The following is a 21095-nucleotide window of genomic DNA, read 5'->3' as shown; positions in this document are numbered from 1 at the left end:
CAAGAAGAAACCCCCCTTTCTACTATGTGAGTCTATATTGTCTTATTTTCACGTATTTGTGTGTAATGCACATGTAAAGGTGACTATAGGGGTATTATTTCATGTCCAAACAGGTTATTTATGGTCTGACTACAAAAATCAATAAGGAATCCTATTTCACAGAAATTCACTTATCACAGTGGGAAGCTATTCACTGCAATAAAAGCGGGATTACTGTACAGTCATCCTGGTATGATTGGCCGATGTGAGTACGGTCTTAGAAAAACATTTTCTTAATGAACTGTTTGCTATTATGAATACATGAATGTGACGTCTCTGTCTGGTTCACGCTTGTTAATTTATTGAGTGACTGTTGCGGCTTCTGCTTTTCATTTTGTGATTGCTTTGGCATGGAAAAGGGCATGACAGCAGGCTATGCAATAAAGAAAATATGTCAAATTTCAAATTACAATGTGGAAATATTCTACAGTAGACCGACTAAACAGTAACTGCAGGGTAATGTTGGTAGTGAGCACCTTCCTGAATTTACTTCATATTTCTTCTGCCACAAGCTGAACTGGCGGTCTCGAGAATATCTTACGTAGGGAGGGGCAGCTCTGAGCTTGCCCCTTACATATTTCTAACATCCATTAACCAAACTATTAGCTGCTTTGATGGTTCTCAGGAGTATTTTGCTATGAAGGCTAAATAAGGACAGGAATGTTTCATGTAACATTTGTTGCCAGTCTTCAAACACCAGCGCCGTTTGGAGTATTTCCTGATATCCATAGAAGGGGATGAGATGAGATGATGAGATGTTACTCCTCCTAACTGTCAACATATAAGACTCAGTAGTCTCAAAATTCAGTTTCATGACAATCCAGTGGAGCAAAACAGGAGGAGAGGCGGTAACGGCGGCACTTACATGGTAAGTGATATTTAGATGCCGACAACCGCAATGTAGCTCAGAATTTGAATGTTGTGACTGCCGCAGATGTCCAAAGCAAAGGCTTCACCTCTTCCTGCTGGGTGCAATCTGGACATCAATGATCCTCAGGTTCAGGAAGCTGCCATTCGAATTCAGGCCTCATATCGTGGCCACAGGTAGCAAAATATTCTCCATCTCTCATAATAATTATCATGTTAGCTACATCTTAATTTACAAACAAGTTTTCTGTTTCCCTATCGTCTTTTCAAAGGTCACGAAAGGAGATGCGAGAGAAAGGCCCTCCTAAGATTCTACAGGAGCTCAAAGATGTGGTTCTTGTAGAAGGCAGCGCAGCTAAGCTGGAGTGCAGAGTTAGTGCTTTCCCAGATCCGTTCATCACCTGGTACAAGGATGGAAAGGAATTAAAGGATGGTCCCAAGTACCGTTATGTTTTTGAAGACCCGGATTTTGTGGCACTGGTGGTTCGAGACGGGGTACTTGCCGATCTGGGCAAATACATGGTGAACATCAAGAACCCATTCGGGCAAACATCAGGATCTGCTTGTATTCTGGTGGAAGGTAGGTTTGCTGTCAAATTCCCATTTCAGACTATAATAATTCAACTTTAGCCATATATTAAGCCCTTAAGAGGTTCTTTATTTATTATTTGTTTGTCCTTAATGACAATGCCTCCCAATGAGCCAATAAATTCCACTAAGTAACCCTGACAAGGCACACCTGTGAAGTGAAAACCATCTCAGGTGACTACCTCATGATGTTCATTGGGAGAACACCAAGGGTTTGCTGCATTATCAAAACATAATATATAAAACATTAAAATATAAGACATATTTTTTTGTTATTTCACACTTTTTTGTTACGTACATACATATTCACATGTTCATTAATAGTTTTGATAATCTTTATTGAAAAATAAAGAAAACACATTGAATGAGAAGGTGTGTCCAAACGTTCGTCCTGGACTGCAAACACGCACTTATTCAATAGAAAGGCACCAAAAACGGAAAAAGGTGTGACATTTTGGTACATGCTTGATATGAGAAACTCTAGCACCATCTGGTGGACAATTCTAAAATTTAATTTAAAATTGGACACGGGATTTATGAATATTATTGTCATTATTTGACATTAATACATGCTAATTTTCTAAACAATGCTTGTGTTAGGATAGACGTTATATAACCAACAAAGTAATTGATCATCATTGATCATCTCTCCAAGTCCCCGCTAAGGTTTCTAAAGGCCCAGAAAACCTAAAGACCAAGAGGGGAACAACAGTCGTGCTCAAGGCTGACATAAGTGGGGAGCCACCTCCAGATGTTGCCTGGCTGAAGGATGGAGATGACATCGAAGAAGATGACAGGTATACAACTCATCACTAACTTGTGTGAAGTATAATACTTACTGTGGATCCTGGAAGGTTGGACACAATTCTTTCTGGGATGCTTCTCAAGTAATTAGATGTTTGTATTTAAAATCAGTATATGTGTATTTTATTTTCAGATTTTTACACCGTAAAGCTAGAAGAATGAAGGATGAAAAAAATCAAGCATGATCAGTATGATGACTAATAATTTATTAATGAAAATACTACTATTGTTTTTCAGGATATTCTTTGATGTCGGAGACACCAACACAATTTTGACCATAAAAAATGCTAAATTGGAAGATGCTGGAAAGTACGAAGTATTTGTGGAGAACAATCTTGGGACTGACCAGTCCTTTGCTCGAGTTGACATCCTCTGATGAATCACACCAAGCATGCAAATGCGATAACACTTTGTGGTCTTAAAGTGCGGATAGATTGTATTGATCCATTGATCTCTTTATGTTGACAAATTTACATAAATGCAACCTGATAAGACGCTATGATTCTGTCCTGTCCTTTGGGGGGGACACTTGCAGCAGATTCTCAACCATCTTCTCGTCGGTAGAATAAATATCCAAAAAGACAGCTCTATCATTGAGCAGTTTTTTTATTTTCTCCACAAGTGCTAATGGTAATTTTCTGCACATTTTGGAGAATTTTGCATTGATTCACAATCCTTATGTGAAACATGAACACATATTTATTTCCCTTTTATGTGCATTCTAGCACGAAAAAATGAGTTATATGAGCTAGCCAGCAACAAAAAAAGTGCAGTTCCCCTTTAAGACTTCAGGTGATTGAATATCTTATGAAAAACAAGCTAAAGTGCAACAGTAAACAACAACGGCCCATTTATGCAGTATCTGAAAGACACGTTTTGGCTTGTGTCTCATATTCAGCAGCAGGGTCATCGTCAGAGTCATAGCTGCAATGTCCTGGTGGAATCGTTCTCCGTGCTCATCATTTACTTCTCCACAGTTCAATGGAAAGAGATCTAGATGGGAATGCAAAAAGTGACATATTGCAGCTAAGGGCTTTGTACGACTTCAGGAGGTTTGCCACCAGCTGCTTATAATTATTGCCTTCCGAAAGTCAAGTTCTGCTACTGTAAGCAGTGTTATTTGTATGAATGCCGGCCTTTTTCTCATTCTTGCTGTTATTATGAACTTCCTTCTTGTAAATTTTCTGGGAATATTATGACTTTGTTACCATAATACGTATTTTGACGTTATTCCTTCAATGGTATAACATTTTCCCAACCTAATAAAAAAAAAAAGACCATTTCCATCGGTATGCTGGACCCTATCCCAGCTGACTTTGGCCGAGAGGCATAGTACATCTTAGACTGGGTGCCAGCCAATCACAGGACACATGTAGACAAACAACCATTCACACTCACATTCATACAATTGAGAGCCTCCAATTAATTTAATATGCATATATTTTGAATGTGGGAATCCAGAGTACCTGGACGAAACCCACACATGCACGGGAAGAACAGGCAAATTCCAAACAGCTCAAAAGGAGACTTGAAAATTACAAATTTATTTTGTTTTGTTTGTTTTTTTAAAATTTACGACTTAAAAATATGTTACAATATTTTAACCCTGTGATACTAAAATGCTGCCATAATATTACATGTTTATTCTTGCAAAATGTCACGCCTTTTTCTGTTTTTGGTGCCTTTCTACTAGATAAGTGTGAGTTTGTAGGGGAATGGCTGAAAAATAGCCTTTTCCTGTCAATTTTTTCTCATATTATATTATATATATTATATTATATTTTTCTAATATTTTGACTTTCTTCTGATAAAATTAGAGTTGTTTTTTTTTCCATTTCCGCATAAAAAAAAAATTCCAACTATTTGAATATTCTTCAAATAATATTATGGCTTCAGACTGACGTGCATCCACCGTGTGCGTGCTCACGGAGTCAGTGCTCATGCAGCCAAGCACACAACAAAAGTTCCTCCTACGCTAAAAGTGCAACATCGTGTCTGCATGATCCCAAATCTGAGGCGGGACTCATCCCCAAATTTTGCCCACACTTGCAAGTACAACAGGTTGGGACCGGGACTTTAGCCGCTGTCTGACAGATGATCACATTGCGATCCTCGAACACTCACCACACCCTGCCAAGTACTTGCCCACCAAATGTTGCACCAATCTAAAGCTTTTTAAAGAGACCCCCAGGTGAGATATTTTTGTGGCCTGTTTTGAGAGTGTAAAACTTTATCACACTCTATCTAACAAAGACAGGAAACTCAAAGTCTGGATGCTGCAGTGGGGATGGAGCTGATTGGTGGATGGGATTAGTCTTATAAAGCAAGTATCGGACAATGTTGATACCATGCTTTTTCAGCCAATTACAATACCAATGGATTTTACTCTATGCCTGTAAAATTAATACCGATTTTCCAATTTTTTATGTTAACATTCTAGAATTTTTTGAATGTGCTGCAGGCCAATGAAACAAACAGCCGCGGAATGCAGCTGGCCGCCAAGCTCCCATTTTGGTAGCCCTGAGGCCACACAGTAGGTTACATCAACAGTAATTGCAAAAAATGACACTTGAGCTTTCACATTCTGCAATCATTTGCATAACCTCAGTAAAATGTCAAAGGGGTTATGGATACTGACATTTCATAATTAATTGCTGCGGGGTACCTCAAATTGCATGGTTTCCATGGCGATATTGACAGTGGCATATCATGCAGTAGCCAGTTCTACTGAGCAATATTTGCAGATTATCTTTTCTTTCCCAGATTTTTGTTAATATAAATAGAAAGCAAATATTGATTAAAAACAACATCATGCAGTTCATTCTCTTGGGATGTATTAATACATAGAACTGAATCTATAACAAGAGTTTTGAGGGAGGACCGAGGATCTAACAAGCATTCTTCAGGTTGGCAGATGATCTGGTCATGCCAAAGCCTGCCAGAAGGTAGCAGTATCAACCTCGGTGTCGTTCCAGCTCTGAATCTAAAACGATTTAGTGCAGAACATGGCTACCCTCCAGCAGTGAGTGACCAGAGGAAAGGAACGTCTTTAATTTCACATGTTGCTGCAGCCATTTGCATTAAGGTTCTTTCAACACTGTGAGCATGAGGCAAAAACATGTATGTCATATTTTTTATAGCTCTGTTGTTAAAATGCACAAAGCATTTATGTCACTGTGCTTATTCGCTGTTTATGCCCAATCTTGTAATTGCAAACACTGGAGTGGTGTTGCACTTCAGTTAGACTGCAAGGTGGACCGATGGGGAGAGCGTCTGCCCTGACCCAACTTCAGTTTGGCCAGTATGACCTGACCATTCCATGTGCTCAGAAGGAGTGTGAAGCAGGTTGTCAGATTCTAACAGAATATCAAGTGTCCAACCGGCGCGAAGTCAGTAGCGGGGGGGCCTCATTCTTGCTATGTTTGGATATTAATAGGAACAGTGCATCACAAGAGGCATGTCGTGACAGAAAGGCTCCCAGATCAGCACGCTTTCAACTAAGTAGGCTAAAACATGGTGATGTGGCGCGAGGTCGTTGTTGCCCACTGGAAATGCTGTAACCTCATTATCAGTGTTGCAACCTCTTGGATTTAACCGAGATCCACCTCACATGTGCATCAGTGACTGGGTGAACAATTATGCCAGAGGGGTAATTTACAGCCTGACACTGCATTTGCAACCCCTTTGACTGAAATGCGGAGGCGATTTGTCTTTGTTCATGCAACTCTGACATTACATAGGACACCTTCATCGGCAGCTGTGGCCTCGGGAAGGACAGTTACGGTACATCTAGTATGATCACTAGACACTAGACTAGACATCCACTTTTCCCTTCTCCATCAAATATTTATGGAAAAAAACAGGGGACACTGGATGGAAAGATTACTGGGGCCAAACATAACATACCATAAAAGTTCAATGAAACATGATAGGCATCAGAAAAAATGATGTATCGGACAGAGGTGTCAGTCAGTGCAAGTCAGCAAGTTGTCACGGTTGCATTTGTTTTCATCAGAGAATAAAAGTTTCTTCTGCCTTTCAATGTCCCATGCTTTGTGGCATTAAAAGGACGAGGCATTTGAAGATTTTTTTTGTTCTTAAAAGCCTTCTCTCACAGATGCCGTTTGATGGTTATCTGATAACACTTATCACAAGGTAAAAACCTTCATTTGGGTCGGGGATAATGCCGTGTCTTTGCAGACAACCAGCTGGATCCTTTGGTTCAGGGTCAGTGAAGTTTTTTGGGGGTCTACCACTTACTGATTGGTTCTATAACCCTCAGGCTCTTTGAAGGAGTTTCAAATGACTGTCTTTCTGCGTCCAACCACTGCAGCAATGGCATGTTCCTAGAAGCCTTGCTTATGGGGCTAAATAATCCGATTGCTTGCAAAGAGAGAAAGCTCTTTTGCCTTTGCCACCAAGGGATGATGAATACCCATCCATCATTTTTTATGCCGCTTATCCTCACTAGGGTCGCGGGGTATAATGGAGCCTATCCCTATTTGGGCTCCCTGGACTGGCCGCCAGTCAATTGGCAGGACAGTGTGAATATGTCAACTTAGAACCTCTTTAAAGGACAACTGCACTTTTGGGGAATTTAGCTCATTATTCACAATGCTTATGTGAAATATGAACACATATTTCTTGCCCGTTTCTGTGTGTCCTAACGAGAGAGAAAACGAGTTAATATGATCTACCTAACAAAAAAACCTTTAGAAAAATGCCAACAGTGTTCCATTTCCATAACTACGAAGATCTACAAGATGCTTGTTTGCTGTGAGCATTTTTTACTGGGGCACAAGTCTTGTGCTGGAAGACACAGCCATTCCAATGAGAGTGGACATTGTGATTACTGTTGATGTTTCTATGCTGCTATTGTTGATGGAAGTTGTGTCAGCTACTTTTATGAGCTCTGTGAAATCAATGCACCTAGGAAAGAAGTTCCGGTAATGTTAGATAATCTAACTATTATATGTTATCATCAATGTACTTGTTCATGAATGATCACAGCATGTTTATCAAACGGTAAAACGTTTTAGGGTTTTTTTTCTTTATAGAGGGCTTCATAGTTGAAATTGGTAGGTCTCAATAATGTGCATTGTTAGCTAGCTCATACTATCTTGTTTTCTCTTATTAGAGCACAGAAAAGTAAAATACATATGTTTTCATGTTTCAGATAAGGATTGCGGATAATGGACCAAATTTCCCCCCAAAAGTGCAAATTTCCTTTAAGGTCAAACAGTGCAAAATGTAAATTCTTGCAATTTGTCAACTAGTTTTCACATTTTGATCAGGGGTGTATTATCACTTTGCGATGACTCCACGCTGCGTGTGAGTTTAACTTTATTTGTATGCCAATAATGTGTGTGTGTGTATGTGGGGGGGGGTATAACGATGTAGAGAGGGTCTCATCATTTCCCACTCAGCAGCTCTAACAGGCTATTTTGAACACACTGATGTTTGTAACATTAGAAGAGGTAATGCACTGGGCAGCATGATGTTTTTTTACACTACTGGCTTCACCTGCCCAGTTCCTTCACACGTGTTTGCACACAAACTTTTCAACTTGGGACCACCGAGGTATGTCTCTACCAACATACCCGAGCTATAATGACTCTCCCTCTCGTGACTTTGTCCATTCTCACCCCTGGCTAATATAGTCAACAGGCCAAAGCCACTGGGAATAACAGTAAAAATCAGGTCATATTTGTTTTGAGTTTAAAAAAAACAAACTGGGTCAAATTGAAATAGTATATATTTTTTTTAACAAGATGTTATTACAATATGCATATGCAATATGTGAATCTCTATGTTTAGTTTCTCAAAGCAAATTGGTGACATACAAACCAACAAAAAAATAGATAATAAATATAATTTACATACAGTAAACTTGAGCAATATTATTTGTTTATATTTGTTGCTATTACTCATCAGTGCAACTTGTGCAGTATTAACACTTTCACACAAAGTGAGATGACAGGTTGACTATGCCCCATACTGAGGCAAGAGATTTCCTATCATCTGAAGGACGGGCTAATGCTTCAGCTGACAGCTCTGACTACTCTTCTTGGCTCAGCTAATTTTTCAAAGTTTTCATCCTTGTAAACATCAACCTTCACCAACCCAACACCAGCGTCATGGAGAATCTTCAACTACACTTCTTGGAAAGAAAATGCACATGAGACAATATACTAGATCGTCCCTCATTCTTCATTAATCGTCAATGTCTTTAGTTTGTATTCTTCTTACTAATATTGTAATTATAACGATAATAAAACATATTACATTATTTCATATTGATATTTAGAATTGTCAATCCTACCGAGCTGCTCCCAATGCCTGTATCGGTTGATATCGGTATCAGTAATGAAGTGCTGGACAGTATCGGATATAACTGCTTTTCGCAAGAAAGTCAATATTAACCATTTCTAAAAAATACAGTACACACAGTATTATTGTCATACGGTGCAATGTACAATGAACAGGTAGAGCTGAAACCCCATTTACTGCTTTGTGAAACAGATGCCCATAGTGTATTTTTGTGTTGGCACATGATAATTTTTTTTTAATCATCAGAAGAATGTAGTATGTGTACTCATATGTTCAATGTTGGTATTGATACAAAATATACAACACAACATTGCACTGATAATTTACTACCTGACTATCTCTGGTGGAAATATAGACCTAAACCTTGTTATGCAATGTCTTCTAACCTTTTGCTTCAAAGCGAAAATAGAAATCGTCAAGAAATACACAGGTCGTAGAACAGCAGGGGGCCAAAACTGGCAGAAACTCAAACTTAGTTGGCATGACGTGACACCAGTCACTGTCACTGCTTATGTATGCAGGAGCCATAAAGCAAATGAAAGACAGCATAATACTTTTGGTAAGCACATCTAGCAGTCACTCTCTCTCTCTCTGTGTATATATATATATATGTATATATATATATATATATATATATATATATACACATATAGTACATATATACACGTATATATGTGCGTGTGTGTGTATATATATATATGTATATGTATATGTATATATATATATACATAGTTATATATTTATTAGAGCTGTCAATTGATTAAACTATTTGACATTACATTTTGTTCATGGGTAACTCAGAATTAATCACATTTAATCGCAGATAGAAATACGTTTTTATTTATAATAAATAGGAGAAATGTCTTTGTGGTAAACAATTCCATGTGCAACTACAACAATAATTACATCAAATTTCATGTTATTTCAAAGATATATCAATTTTGGAACTATGGGCCATTATTTAAAATAATACAGTCAGCAAGCATATTTTTGTATTTCTATTTTTTCATTATTATTAGCATATGAGTGCTTAAATTTGCCCACGTATGTTCAGCAAATAAAAAATGTGAGCGAGTGAGACCTCTCACATTGACACAAACATGTTTTTTTTTTAATTACAGTGTCAGCTCAAAAATATTTTGGTTCATTCATGATACTGGGTTTGAATTCTAAATGTTTGTGAGTAAAAAGATTATTTATTACAATACTGTAACTATCCCACAGTTTATGAATGTTTAATGCAAGCTACGATTTGTCCTACTTTGTTTACGGTCATTGAATGCAGCATCTACCATTCTCCGATGCACAGAGGGCTGTTGCTTGCATATTTTGTGTCTAAATTAAGCATTGTAAAACATAGAAACGAATACATTTTGCAGAATTCACTTCTCATGGTCGAGTCTGGAACAAATTAACTATGATTATGAATTAACAAATAATAATAGCCCTGTGACTGACCTGTGAGCGGTATACCCATCTTCTTGCCATCAGCTGGCATAGGACTGTGAACAACACAAAATTAGTAGATGGCACAATCAACTGCATCACATTTGAAAAAAATATCAGGCCCTGAAGCCATGTCATGTGTAAAATATGCTAGGCTTGAAACTAATATGTTGTAGTGTTGAAAAGTACTCTATTTGCAGAGATGTCATAGGCAGGACACAAAGAGGTGATGAGTAAATGGGATGTCAATGCTTCACTAAATAACAAAAAACTTGAACAGTAACAGAAAATCAGTAAGAAGTCCAAACAGACTGACTTGCAATGGCCAATATTATATGAGGAGATAATGTGTCAAAGGTAATCCAAACTGTAAATCTCATCAAACTTGATGCCTACTTCTGTTAAGACAGCCTTTGCTCATCTGTCACCCCTAGTTGAGATTAGACAGTTGATATTAATGCAATACTTGCATTATATGGCAGTGGACTGTTGGTGAACAACATCATAGGCATCAACTGGCCAAGATGTTCTCAGTTGTCACCTCCAGATTTATGTATTAGTTCGGCCTTTCATAGAGATTTGATATTTCAAAAGTTATTTGTCACTTCTTTCCAAGCCCCCAAAATAAATGGCTCGGCCTCTGAGAAAAGTGGGGGTGGAGTCAAGGGCTCAGTTTTGGTTGTGACAAGTTGTCATGTCGATGTGCATGCTGCTCCTGTTTCGCAGGCAAGCTGGGGTCTCACTCACTCCTCCTACCATTTCGGTGAATATTCACTCTAAATGGACGCTACAACTCACCAGCAAGTCATTCTGATTTTGGAGTTACAGCAGGACTCTGACGCATCGTATGGAGCCTAAACTCTGAACGATTACTTTTGGAAAAAGAAAAAAAAAACCCTGATGTATCTGGAAAAAACAGAGCAGACTGAAGTCTCTGGTGAAGGGACACTCTCGACTGACAACATGCTTTCAGAACAATGCCAAATTCCTAAATTATCAGAAGCTGCAGATTTAATCCTCTCCTCTAACGGAAGGGCTGAACTTGACTTAAATGTCCTTGCAGAATTTGCCAGCCAAGAAATGAACTCGTCCAGACTATGTATGGAAATCTGTAACAACTACGAAGATTACACCGATGCCAGTCAACCCTGCACCCATTGCAAAGGAGACAGATTTGGGAAGTGTTCAGAAATTAGCACAGTTTTGGAATGCGACACTATGCATGATCAAACCTTGAGGTTGAGTCAGCAATTAGAAGGATATGCTCAATACTGCCAGTGTTGTAAACCTTCTCTGATCTCTGAGCACTGTGTTAATAATACTTTATCTGACAGTGATTGTCCTTGTTGTGAACAATGTACAGAGCAACAGATATTCCAACAGCATGAGCCCACAGATTATCCATCTGGGTCTTTTGACGTAATGGTAGATGAATTAGATGTCAACAGTGACAGTTTTAAGGAGGTCGAATCCTCTAATTGTGTGTCTGAATACATGGAGCACCTGGTGTTATCACAACAATACCAGCCTTCTGCGATGCAGTACAAGTTTCTGGAGTCTTTGCCAGAATCATCAACGGAGCATCATGAGAAAAATGAGGTGATGGGTTTCATACTCGACGCTTCTGAGTCAGTGGATGGATCAGACTGTGATACTGAACTTTGTGAGTATGATGACCATTACCCGAGGGGATATGAGGACTCCAACGAAGAGGATGAAACAAGTCAACAGGGTAGGAACAACTCAGACAAAACCTATGCAGGATTCTTTATGGAAGAGGATGGTTCCTCAGACTGTTCGTGTTCTGAAAGTAAATCCTTTAAGACCTGCTCTGACGACTCTGATAACTACTTGGATTCATCAGGAGAATCTGAAAAAGCTCAGGAAGATTCAAGCGATGAGCAGACCCAGTGGGATTCATTTGAGGATGATGAAGACATAGAACAGGGCAACATACGGCAGAGTATGAATGATGACAAGAAAACCCCCACCTCTGATTTTGTTGTTGAAGATTACTTTGATTTTTTTGACAGGGGTAGCCCTGCTTATACACAACGGCAGCATTACATCTCTTGCTTTGATGGTGGAGATATCCATGAGTGCTTGTATAACGAACAACTAAAGGAAAAGAAACAAGAAGAAAATCTGTACAAAGTGCAAGACATTGATCCACAGGTAACTAAAACATGCTTTTATTCTTCTCAAAACACATGTGATGATATTTACAGATGTCTGACAAGCGACACCAGATGTGAGTTTTGCAAGTCAGATGACCAACCCGAAGAACTGAGAGCAGAAAATGAACTTGATGATGATCTTTATGAGGAGAATAAACTGAATGACGACAACACTTCTGATGCCACGCCTATATCTGAGCTCTGCCTGTCTCCCGATGATGACGAAAATCTGGATGTGGAAAACATCTTTAAAGACAATAACTCTGATGTCTTAATCTTTGAATCTACTGAAAAGACTACCTCGACTGGTCCTAATGAACAACCGGCTACCAACAACACATTGTGCTGTCATAAAGACATGTTTAGTGATTGTTCAGAGAAGGAGTCATATTGGGTTCTTACAGACAGCGGAATTGAGACATTTAACTCTGGGGTTGAGGAATACTACGCATATCAGATTAGAAGCATTGAAATGGTTATTTTAAATGACCAGAAAATCAATACAAGAACATCATCCTGGAGTGAAGATCCATTGGTGTCATCCCAGAACAAGACTGACTATCAGGATGCTGAAATCCAAGAACATTTCTCTAAAAGAGGACAAAACAAAGACTCACCTGGAGATTCTGAAATCTCAGTAGGAGTAGGAACAGATATTATTCACAGTGTGGTCTCAGGTTATCACAAGATCGAGGAAGGGGACACAAGGACCGAGGAATCAGAGGAGGACAATAGTGATAGTGAGTCCTACGACCTCTGTGATTGCGAGTACTGCATCCCACCAAAAAAGCAGGTAAATAGTATTTTGATTTGAAGCAGCATATTTAATGGTTAAACTGGAACCTCTTTTAACAATACGTTGTTATATACTGTACCTGTTAGGGTGCACTCACACTCGTCAATTGTATTGTTCATGGGCCCACTACCCAAAAGTCTGTCATGTTTGGCTTGTGTGAGTGCTCTGATCCATGCTCAAGCTCAGCAGGGTTCTATTCTTTTAACACAATGAAAAGGCTCACAAAATTCACTTGAATTATAATGTGTATGTTTTAAATCAGATATATTGTCCAACACCTTGAGGTATTGTTGTTTTATTCGCAGTTATCAGCGAAACCGCTGCTCCCACAGATGAAATCCAATGATACAGGGAAGATCTGCGTCGTCATTGATTTGGATGAAACTTTGGTGCATAGCTCATTTACGGTAAGACCTGTGTTTGTGTACCTTGTATGAATTTTAACACTTGGCCCTCATTTATTGCATTTCAATCACGATAAGTGAGTAGGATTCAATATTAGTAAATTTAATGAAATTTTCATCAAGCATAGCAAACTTGTTTTTGACTTTCTGAACATTTTTTTTAAATCATTATTAAAGCCCTGTGGACATGAACTAACACCCCTATAGTCAACTTACAAACCTATTATTCTTTGTTTACACCACATTGCATGGGATCAATGCAGGAACGTAACACTGCTTTAAACATAGCATTCTACTGAGCAGTTAGGCTCCAATTTGTCAATTCAAAACTAAAAAAACGGTTTCAAATGAAGTGGAGAAGAAGTACAACGTTAGACGCCAAAAACATACCACTTCCACACAGAATGGGACGAGAACAAACGACAATGTTTTAAATTAAATGTCAAACATTGCGTCTTTTTTTCAGTAGGGACTGAACACATCACATCATTTGATGCAGAGAATCAGACAACTAAAGCTGGTGGATGAAAAGGTGTAACATAAACAGTAATAGCAATTGAAACCAGTAAACAAGAAACATGACCCCAGGACAATGGCATTAACTCTAAACACCTCCATGGTATTGCATTTTATTATTCACAAGATAACAATAGTCAAAATCACAATCAAAATGACAAATTACACACAAACTCCTACAATATCATCCATCCATTCACTGTACCGCTTTTCCACACGAGGCTTATGGATGTTGGGGCCTATCCCAGCTGTCTTTGGGTGAGAGGCGGAGTACACCCTGGACTGGTCACCAGCCAATCACAGGGCACATATAGACAAACTACCACTCGTAACTATAAACAACCGGAGGTACCCGGAGAAAACCTACGCACGGGGAGAACATGCAAACTCCACACAGAAATGTCCGAGGGGGAATAATTTTAAGACAAGTTAAAAAATGGCAAGAATTGCCATTTTGCACTGTTGGACCTTAAGGAGGTTCTAAGTAGAGCTTCAACAAAATTAGAAAAAAAGAGTGTTAAACATTTATCACTAGCATTACACTGAAATAGGCTTTTTTTGATCAGGTGGTCAAAAGTTCAAGACCATAAAAAGTCTTGAAACCCTCCTAAAATTGAATAGACACGACTCAGTAATGAGCTGGGCCATTCTTGTTAGTCACTTCAAAAAGTGGCTTGGGTGTGCTTGATGCCATTGTTGATGTCCATTTTTGTGAACTTCTATTGCCATCCAACATCCAATTGGATGTAGATTAGGGGAACACACAGGATGGTCCATTTCTCCGGAAGAAGTATTTTCTCAGCCGGGAATTGTAAACTGCAGTGTAAACTGCTTGTTTTCAATAAACTGCTTCCCATAAACATTGCGTTTGTTCAGATCCAACAGTGCAAAATGTGACAAGTGCAAAAGTTTTCAACTGGCCTAAGCAGTTTGACCAATGGTGTAATTTTCAACGGAATGCTTTACCAAGCAAAGTAGTCACTTCTAAAAGTGACGTCTTCTGTGTCCCCTCAAATTATGTCATGGATTCCAAGTGAAATGAAGTCCCACTGCGGTTACAGACTGTCCTGAAAGATGTCACTGGATATAGCCATGTGATACTAGCCATGTGTATACAGGCAGGCCGAGACCGTGAAGTTGGTGATTGATTCAAGGTAATAGCAACACTTATATACTAATAACATCATTTGAACACACATCCCCCCCAAAAATTATATAAACCATACAAATGCAATGTAACTTTTTGTTTCTTACTGCCTCACATCAAACATTATTCTCATTTTACGAGACAGAAAATGGTATTGGATAAAATAGCACTCATTTTAGTACCATTTTATTGGCTAATAGCCCAAATGAAAAGACTCGGGCACAATGAAGGGGTTCTTAATCATAAAACAAATTGAAAGAAAGTAAAGCCAAGTTGCTGTTGCCATGTGATAAATTGCTGCACACTAGCCACAGAGTTCCATGTATAGTTTTGCGGCTATGATATTACCTAAACTGGGAATGGAATGTCACATGAACTGAGTTGAACTCTTACAGTTTATTGCCATCAGCTGATTAGACATCTGTTGACTAAGAAATAATCCAATGTACTTGACGATTTCATTTTTTCATGGTTCTTGTCCAATGTAGTGTTTACATTTCATTGGGCAGTGAACTGGAGTCCATCCGGCCATCTATATCATGGTACCACCGTATATGATCTAAGGAGGGGTCCTCGAGTTATGTACACATTCTGTTCCTCGACTGCGATGTAAGTCGAGTTTTAGTGTAAGTAGGAACACATGACAGACATGAAACACAGTAATAAAACACTACATACAAGAATGAAATTAAAAGGTTATAAAAACAAAATAAGCCAAAGCACTAGCAACCATTCCATCTTCATAATAAGACCTCTACACTACCTTATTATTTCTGTTGTTTCCAGAAAATCCGCATCTTGCCCATTATGTGTCTTGTAATCTTAAAGAGTTTTGTGATTTCCAAAATGTGACTATGTCCAAACTGAGCGGCTGCTGGGTTTTTTTGGCGTGGGTCGGCCGCCATAGCAGTCATCCTTCTCTATATCACAGTTCACTAGCCATCAGTAATGACATTGGATTACATGCCTTTCACACTGCATGGAGACTGGCATTGTATGTCTTCTCATTTCGTGTGGAAGTGGTAAGTTTTTGGCTTCTTTAACTTTTTTCCCATAAGTGTTTTTGGAAAACACTTACGTTTAGAATAAGTAAATTAGACTGGCTAACTCGTTAATAGCGTAATAGCTTCCCATGTCATCTTTTACAACATGTCCCTGCAGTACCCCGTAGCCTGCTCAATGTAATGTAATGTGTAAACAAAGACTAACAGAAGTGTATTTCATGTCTACAGGGCTCTAATAATGTTAAAACCCATATTTAGAAAATCATGCTCTAATTACAAAACGATTTATTTTATTAATATTGAATACTATTGATTATTTTTATGTGAACATGATATCACAATACAATTAACAACATGAATTGTACATTTTTAGGGAGGTCATCTTTAGAGAAATGCTCCCATAAACCAATCTTAACAATAATAATGTGGTGTTCATCAATTTGGATGTTCTCATATTTACCAGTAAACTGCATAAAAATTGTGCACATTGCAGGGCTACATAACTACATGAAGAAATACAGTTACATCTGATTTGTTATATTGGATTAAATACAGTATAACATTTTTTTTTTCTTCAACAGCCAGTAAACAATGCTGATTTCATCACTCCGGTCGATATTGATGGAACAGTTCATCAGGTATGCTCCTGTTACATGCATAAGCTTTTGTGTGTTATTTAAAAAAAAAAAAGCTACAGTAGATGCTTTTGGTTCCAGTGTGATTTACAGTAGTTTTATTGAGAAGAAGCCTGAGATGGAACCTTATCTCTCTTAACAGCAGGCAGCTATTTCAGTGTCTTGTACCACAGGAGAACCCACAGACACCACTGGCCATCAATCTCACTCTGTGGGGTGTATTATTCCCCAATTTGTGCTGAGGAATGGCATCACAGTGAATAGTCCACATGCAGGATTTATTTTTGTTGTGCTGTTGTCCAAAGGGCATTGGTCTGTTAGATGTAATCCAGTATGGGCTTGTTCAAGTGGGAAAACAACTACAGTATTACCTGTTTTCACTCAGAATTTGGTTGGTAAACACTGCAGTGCAGGAAAAACTGGCTAGTTTTTTAAGTGCAATATTATACGATAACTGAGTGCATGAATTAGTGGCAACAATTTTGCTAAAATTTTCCCAGAAAACCAAATCATATGACCACTGGGCCATACATAAACCGAGGTCCCACTGTATTTGGGGTCACTTTGGTCAGAAACATTGTCACTGGAATTTTTGTATTAAAGGGGACCTATTATGCTCATGTTTCAACCCTTTGTATTGAGTTGTGGTCTCCTATAGAGCAGATATACACAATAACCCGCACAGGAAACTTTTTAGATCTTCCAGAATCTGCATCTATTCCAGTTGTATTTCCTTTGATTTGTGCTTTCTGCCAAAACGATCTCACCCAGTGGCCACCTCCGCTTTGATTGGTCACACGCCCAAAGTGCTTCCTAACTATGAACCATATAAGGAAGTCTGCCTCTCTATGACATCATAAAGGAACAGTTTTACCACGCCTTCTGAAACCAAGCGTTTTGAGCCATCCCACACTTCTTTAAGAGCTCACTGTCAAATGCGTGAACCTCATTATCTGAAACTTTGGCATCGTTTAACACAAGAATACAATTTTCTAATTACATTTATAGGTCAGAAAAGTGTCAAAAGCATAATAGGTCCCCTTAGTAGCTCTAAAGCAGTGTTTCTCAAACAGGGGGGTTAGCCCCTCTTAGGGTTGGTGGATGTTGTGAGGTGTCAATAGGGGCATGAGAGGCAGGGGATGCTTGAATGATGCTGGTGCCCACAACTCATACAATAGTTTGTATTAATGAACTAGATTAATTAGTTTTACATGTGTTCAATTGTATTTTGGGGTGGCATGACAGATAATTATCGATAAGCACTGTTTTAAATTATATGACTTATTGACTATCTAGAGCTTTATCATTAATTTATTGGGCAAATATTTTGGCATCTGCTTCTTTGTGTTATATATACTACTGAACAAAGTTGTTTTAATGGCTTCTATTTCTTGTCTTTTTGTTTCTACAGGTTTACGTGTCAAAGAGACCTCATGTTGATGAATTCCTCAGGCGGATGGGAGAAATGTTTGAATGCATTTTATTCACTGCAAGTCTATCAAAGGTTAGTTGGCTCTCAAACTCAAGTTGTCAAACTCACATAGTTGTCTGAAAGCAAATAACTAAAGTGTATAATAATATTTTAAAAAGTACTTTCTGAGGAATTTGGCAGCTGCTGTTGTCAAATCAAATGTTTAGAATTACAGGGGGGTCAATTCTGTGACGGTTGTTGACCCAGAAAACACACTGCACTTAAATGGTAGTGCAGACATAAATCATTTTGGTCCAAATTTACAGCCAAGGGCAACGCAACAGCATTAGCTACCCAAGCACAAACTAATGTGAGTTTTTGAAAATGTAGCCTTTCCAAAGATAATTTTGATTGAACCTGAAACTTAGACTAATCTAATGCTATTTTCATTTCATATATAAAACAATATTATATTAAAACACAAAATAAAAAATACAAAATACATATCAAATAAGCATAGATTGAGTTTGTGCAAATTTTCCAGACAGAAAATGATAATTTCGTGTTTTGATTTGCGTGCATAGTGCTATTTTACTGTCCATTTCTGTGGTCAAGGCCAAAAGTAACTGGATGGAAATAGCGACAACGTACAGGACTTTTCTAGACTGGTTCTTTTAGCTTTCTTTCAAAATGACGCACATAACAAACTTTTTTCTGCACACAACACACAATTGGTTGGATGGTTGGGAGGGAGGAAAACCCATTTTAAACAAATAACTAATTTTTAAATAGCTGCTGTAATAATGTCAGTTGAATTTTTGTCTCTTCACTTCCATAACTGTTTCTCCCCCGTTGAGGTGTGCACTTTGTGTACTAAAGTAAGACCACACTTAGCTACATTCATATACATTTACATTGAATTTGATGTTGGTGTTTACACAATGTATTTTTTTTCAATGTTTTAGTGGTTAATTTTCGTGCAACCACTCCTACCACTCCTTCTGTTCCAAGATGTAGTCGCTAAACAGTGGATTTCTCCTGTTGTGACAGTACGCAGATCCTGTATCGGACATTTTGGACAAATCTGGAGCCTTCCGAAGCCGTCTCTTCAGGGAAGCTTGCGTTTTTCACAAAGGAAATTACGTCAAAGACCTAAGCCATTTAGGGAGAGACCTCAACAAAGTCATCATCATTGACAATTCCCCAGCCTCGTACATCTTTCACCCAGACAATGCGGTATGTTTTCCGTCAATTATTTCTCCGTAATAAACCGACATGCGGTTATTAAATGTTTGTTGTCAAATCCTACAGGTTCCTGTAGCATCCTGGTTTGATGACATGTCAGACTGCGAGCTGCTCGACCTCATCCCCTTTTTCGAAAGACTGAGCAACGTTGATGACATCTATGATCTTCTCAAGCAACAGAGAGCTCTCGGATGAAAGGGATCATCAGCGTCTTTTACCAACATACCTCTGAGGGGGATGGAAAGTCGAGAATTTTGTGTAATTTGTTGCCTGCAACATGCCTCAGAACAGCGATGACAGGAGCATGTGTATCGGCATGTTTCATCATGTTCTCTTTCAAGAGCAAGCAGGAATTGCTTGCAAGGAAGGACCCAAAAGACCTGATGTAAGAGGTTACGTTAGGTTTTGATCACGGTTTTTTGGCGAGTATGTATGTCCAAAAATAAGAACCCACATTTTTTTTACAGATCTGGAAAAGGGTGTGTTATTTTCATTTTTTGTTGTTTATCTCTTTTTGCAATGGGGCCAATGGAGGGATGGACACCACAGATGTTGTAGCTGGAACTATGCCTTAAAAAGTATAGAATGTATGTGGATTGTATGTGTATGAATGTCATTGCAATGCGTTTAACTTTGTAATGCAAAAGGTAAACTAGTGATGCTTTGTGGAGCAATTTGCAGTGTAGTTATTGTTTTCAGTAGTTCTGTGTGAACATAAACTGTAACATGCCTTTTGTGAATATTGTGTGGATTTATGTGAATAGTTACATTTTAAGTAAACAAACTGTAATTATATGTGTTAGATCTTTCTTATAACTAAAGTGTTTATTGATCGAATAAAAATGTCATGCTCATTACAAGGTAACATAATTCAGGCAAGTGAATTTCTTGTTTTTTGTTAAGCCATTAAGAAATACAAATGATAAAGAAATATTAAAGAAAGAAAGATAAAATTAGCGAAAAAAACACAACATCTTATCATCCACCCGAAACGCCCGAGGCTTGTTCCTAATGTTTGAAAGGTGAAGTTTGCCAGATACGACCCAAGGGCCAAAGCAATCTGTGATTTCATCATGAAAATGATAGCAATGGATGACCAGCCATTTACCACTGTTGAAGTAATCGAACACCTTGGAGCCATGATTTGTACTGCTGAGCTCAGCTATTTTTTAAATAGATTTTGTTAATAGAAGTGATGGCATAATATTTGATTAGGGCAAATGTACTTGTGCAAAAACTTTAACTACAGTTAAATCCAAATGTTAAAAGTAATTGTAAGTAATAGAAGTAATCAGTTATAGATGGTGTGCATTCATATAATCATATATATCTGTATCAAACTGTAAAATTAAATGTTACACTCCATAAAAATATAAACTCTATCTAAAGAAAATACCTATTTCTCACTACAGTTAAACTGCACATGTTGGAGTAGCCTTTTATTGTAGCCAACTCAAGGTACACATGTCCACTAATAATGCTGGCTAATCAGCATCTTCATATGACACCTGTGAGCTGGATGGACTAGATTTAGACAGATGGTAAACATTATTTGAGAGAAATAAGCCTTTTGTGTAAATAGAAACCATGTCCACAATGTTCTAATGTAAGACATAGTCAATATAACATAACAACATACAAAAAGAAGTATAGTCTGCAGGTTGATGACAGCCACCGTCACTCACA

The 21095-nt window shown here is 38.2% G+C and overlaps 2 protein-coding genes across 2 annotated transcripts; both read left to right on the top strand.

Annotated features, from left to right (window-relative positions):
- Positions 1 to 755: 755 nt before the first annotated feature.
- LOC131136115 (SPEG neighbor protein-like) lies at positions 756 to 2785 on the top strand. The gene is made up of 5 exons (XM_058082643.2): positions 756 to 907; positions 974 to 1083; positions 1179 to 1486; positions 2150 to 2291; positions 2536 to 2785. Exons 1-5 carry the CDS (start codon positions 905 to 907, stop codon positions 2672 to 2674), a joined length of 702 nt encoding a protein of 233 aa, XP_057938626.1. The 5' UTR covers positions 756 to 904; the 3' UTR covers positions 2675 to 2785.
- Positions 2786 to 4297: 1512 nt separating this feature from the next.
- On the top strand, positions 4298 to 20027 carry LOC144901559 (carboxy-terminal domain RNA polymerase II polypeptide A small phosphatase 1-like). The gene is made up of 7 exons (XM_078795385.1): positions 4298 to 4359; positions 4470 to 4489; positions 13360 to 13454; positions 16700 to 16756; positions 18165 to 18257; positions 19215 to 19400; positions 19476 to 20027. Exons 1-7 carry the CDS (start codon positions 4298 to 4300, stop codon positions 19602 to 19604), a joined length of 642 nt encoding a protein of 213 aa, XP_078651511.1. The 3' UTR covers positions 19605 to 20027.
- The last annotated feature ends 1068 nt before the right edge of the window (positions 20028 to 21095 follow it).

The sequence above is a fragment of the Doryrhamphus excisus genome, linkage group LG12 (assembly GCF_037039965.1).
Source record: "Doryrhamphus excisus strain RoL-2023G ecotype Guam linkage group LG12, RoL_Dexc_Guam_v1.1, whole genome shotgun sequence".
Lineage (NCBI taxonomy): Eukaryota > Metazoa > Chordata > Actinopteri > Syngnathiformes > Syngnathidae > Doryrhamphus > Doryrhamphus excisus.
Note: the sequence above shows the minus strand (reverse complement) of the source record. Positions and strands in the feature narration are given on the sequence as shown.

What these genes read in the sequence shown, in the direction of transcription:
- LOC131136115 (XM_058082643.2), top strand. An exon ending in TGCTTGTATTCTGGTGGAAG is followed by an intron (nt 1,487 to 2,149) that starts GTAGGTTTGCTG and finishes CATCTCTCCAAG; the next exon opens with TCCCCGCTAAGGTTTCTAAA. An exon ending in GACATCGAAGAAGATGACAG is followed by an intron (nt 2,292 to 2,535) that starts GTATACAACTCA and finishes ATTGTTTTTCAG; the next exon opens with GATATTCTTTGATGTCGGAG.
- LOC144901559 (XM_078795385.1), top strand. Translation starts at nt 4,298, where the DNA reads ATGATCCCAAATCTGAGGCGGGACTCATCCCCAAATTTTGCCCACACT. An exon ending in TTGATGGAACAGTTCATCAG is followed by an intron (nt 16,757 to 18,164) that starts GTATGCTCCTGT and finishes TTGTTTCTACAG; the next exon opens with GTTTACGTGTCAAAGAGACC. An exon ending in TCTTTCACCCAGACAATGCG is followed by an intron (nt 19,401 to 19,475) that starts GTATGTTTTCCG and finishes CAAATCCTACAG; the next exon opens with GTTCCTGTAGCATCCTGGTT.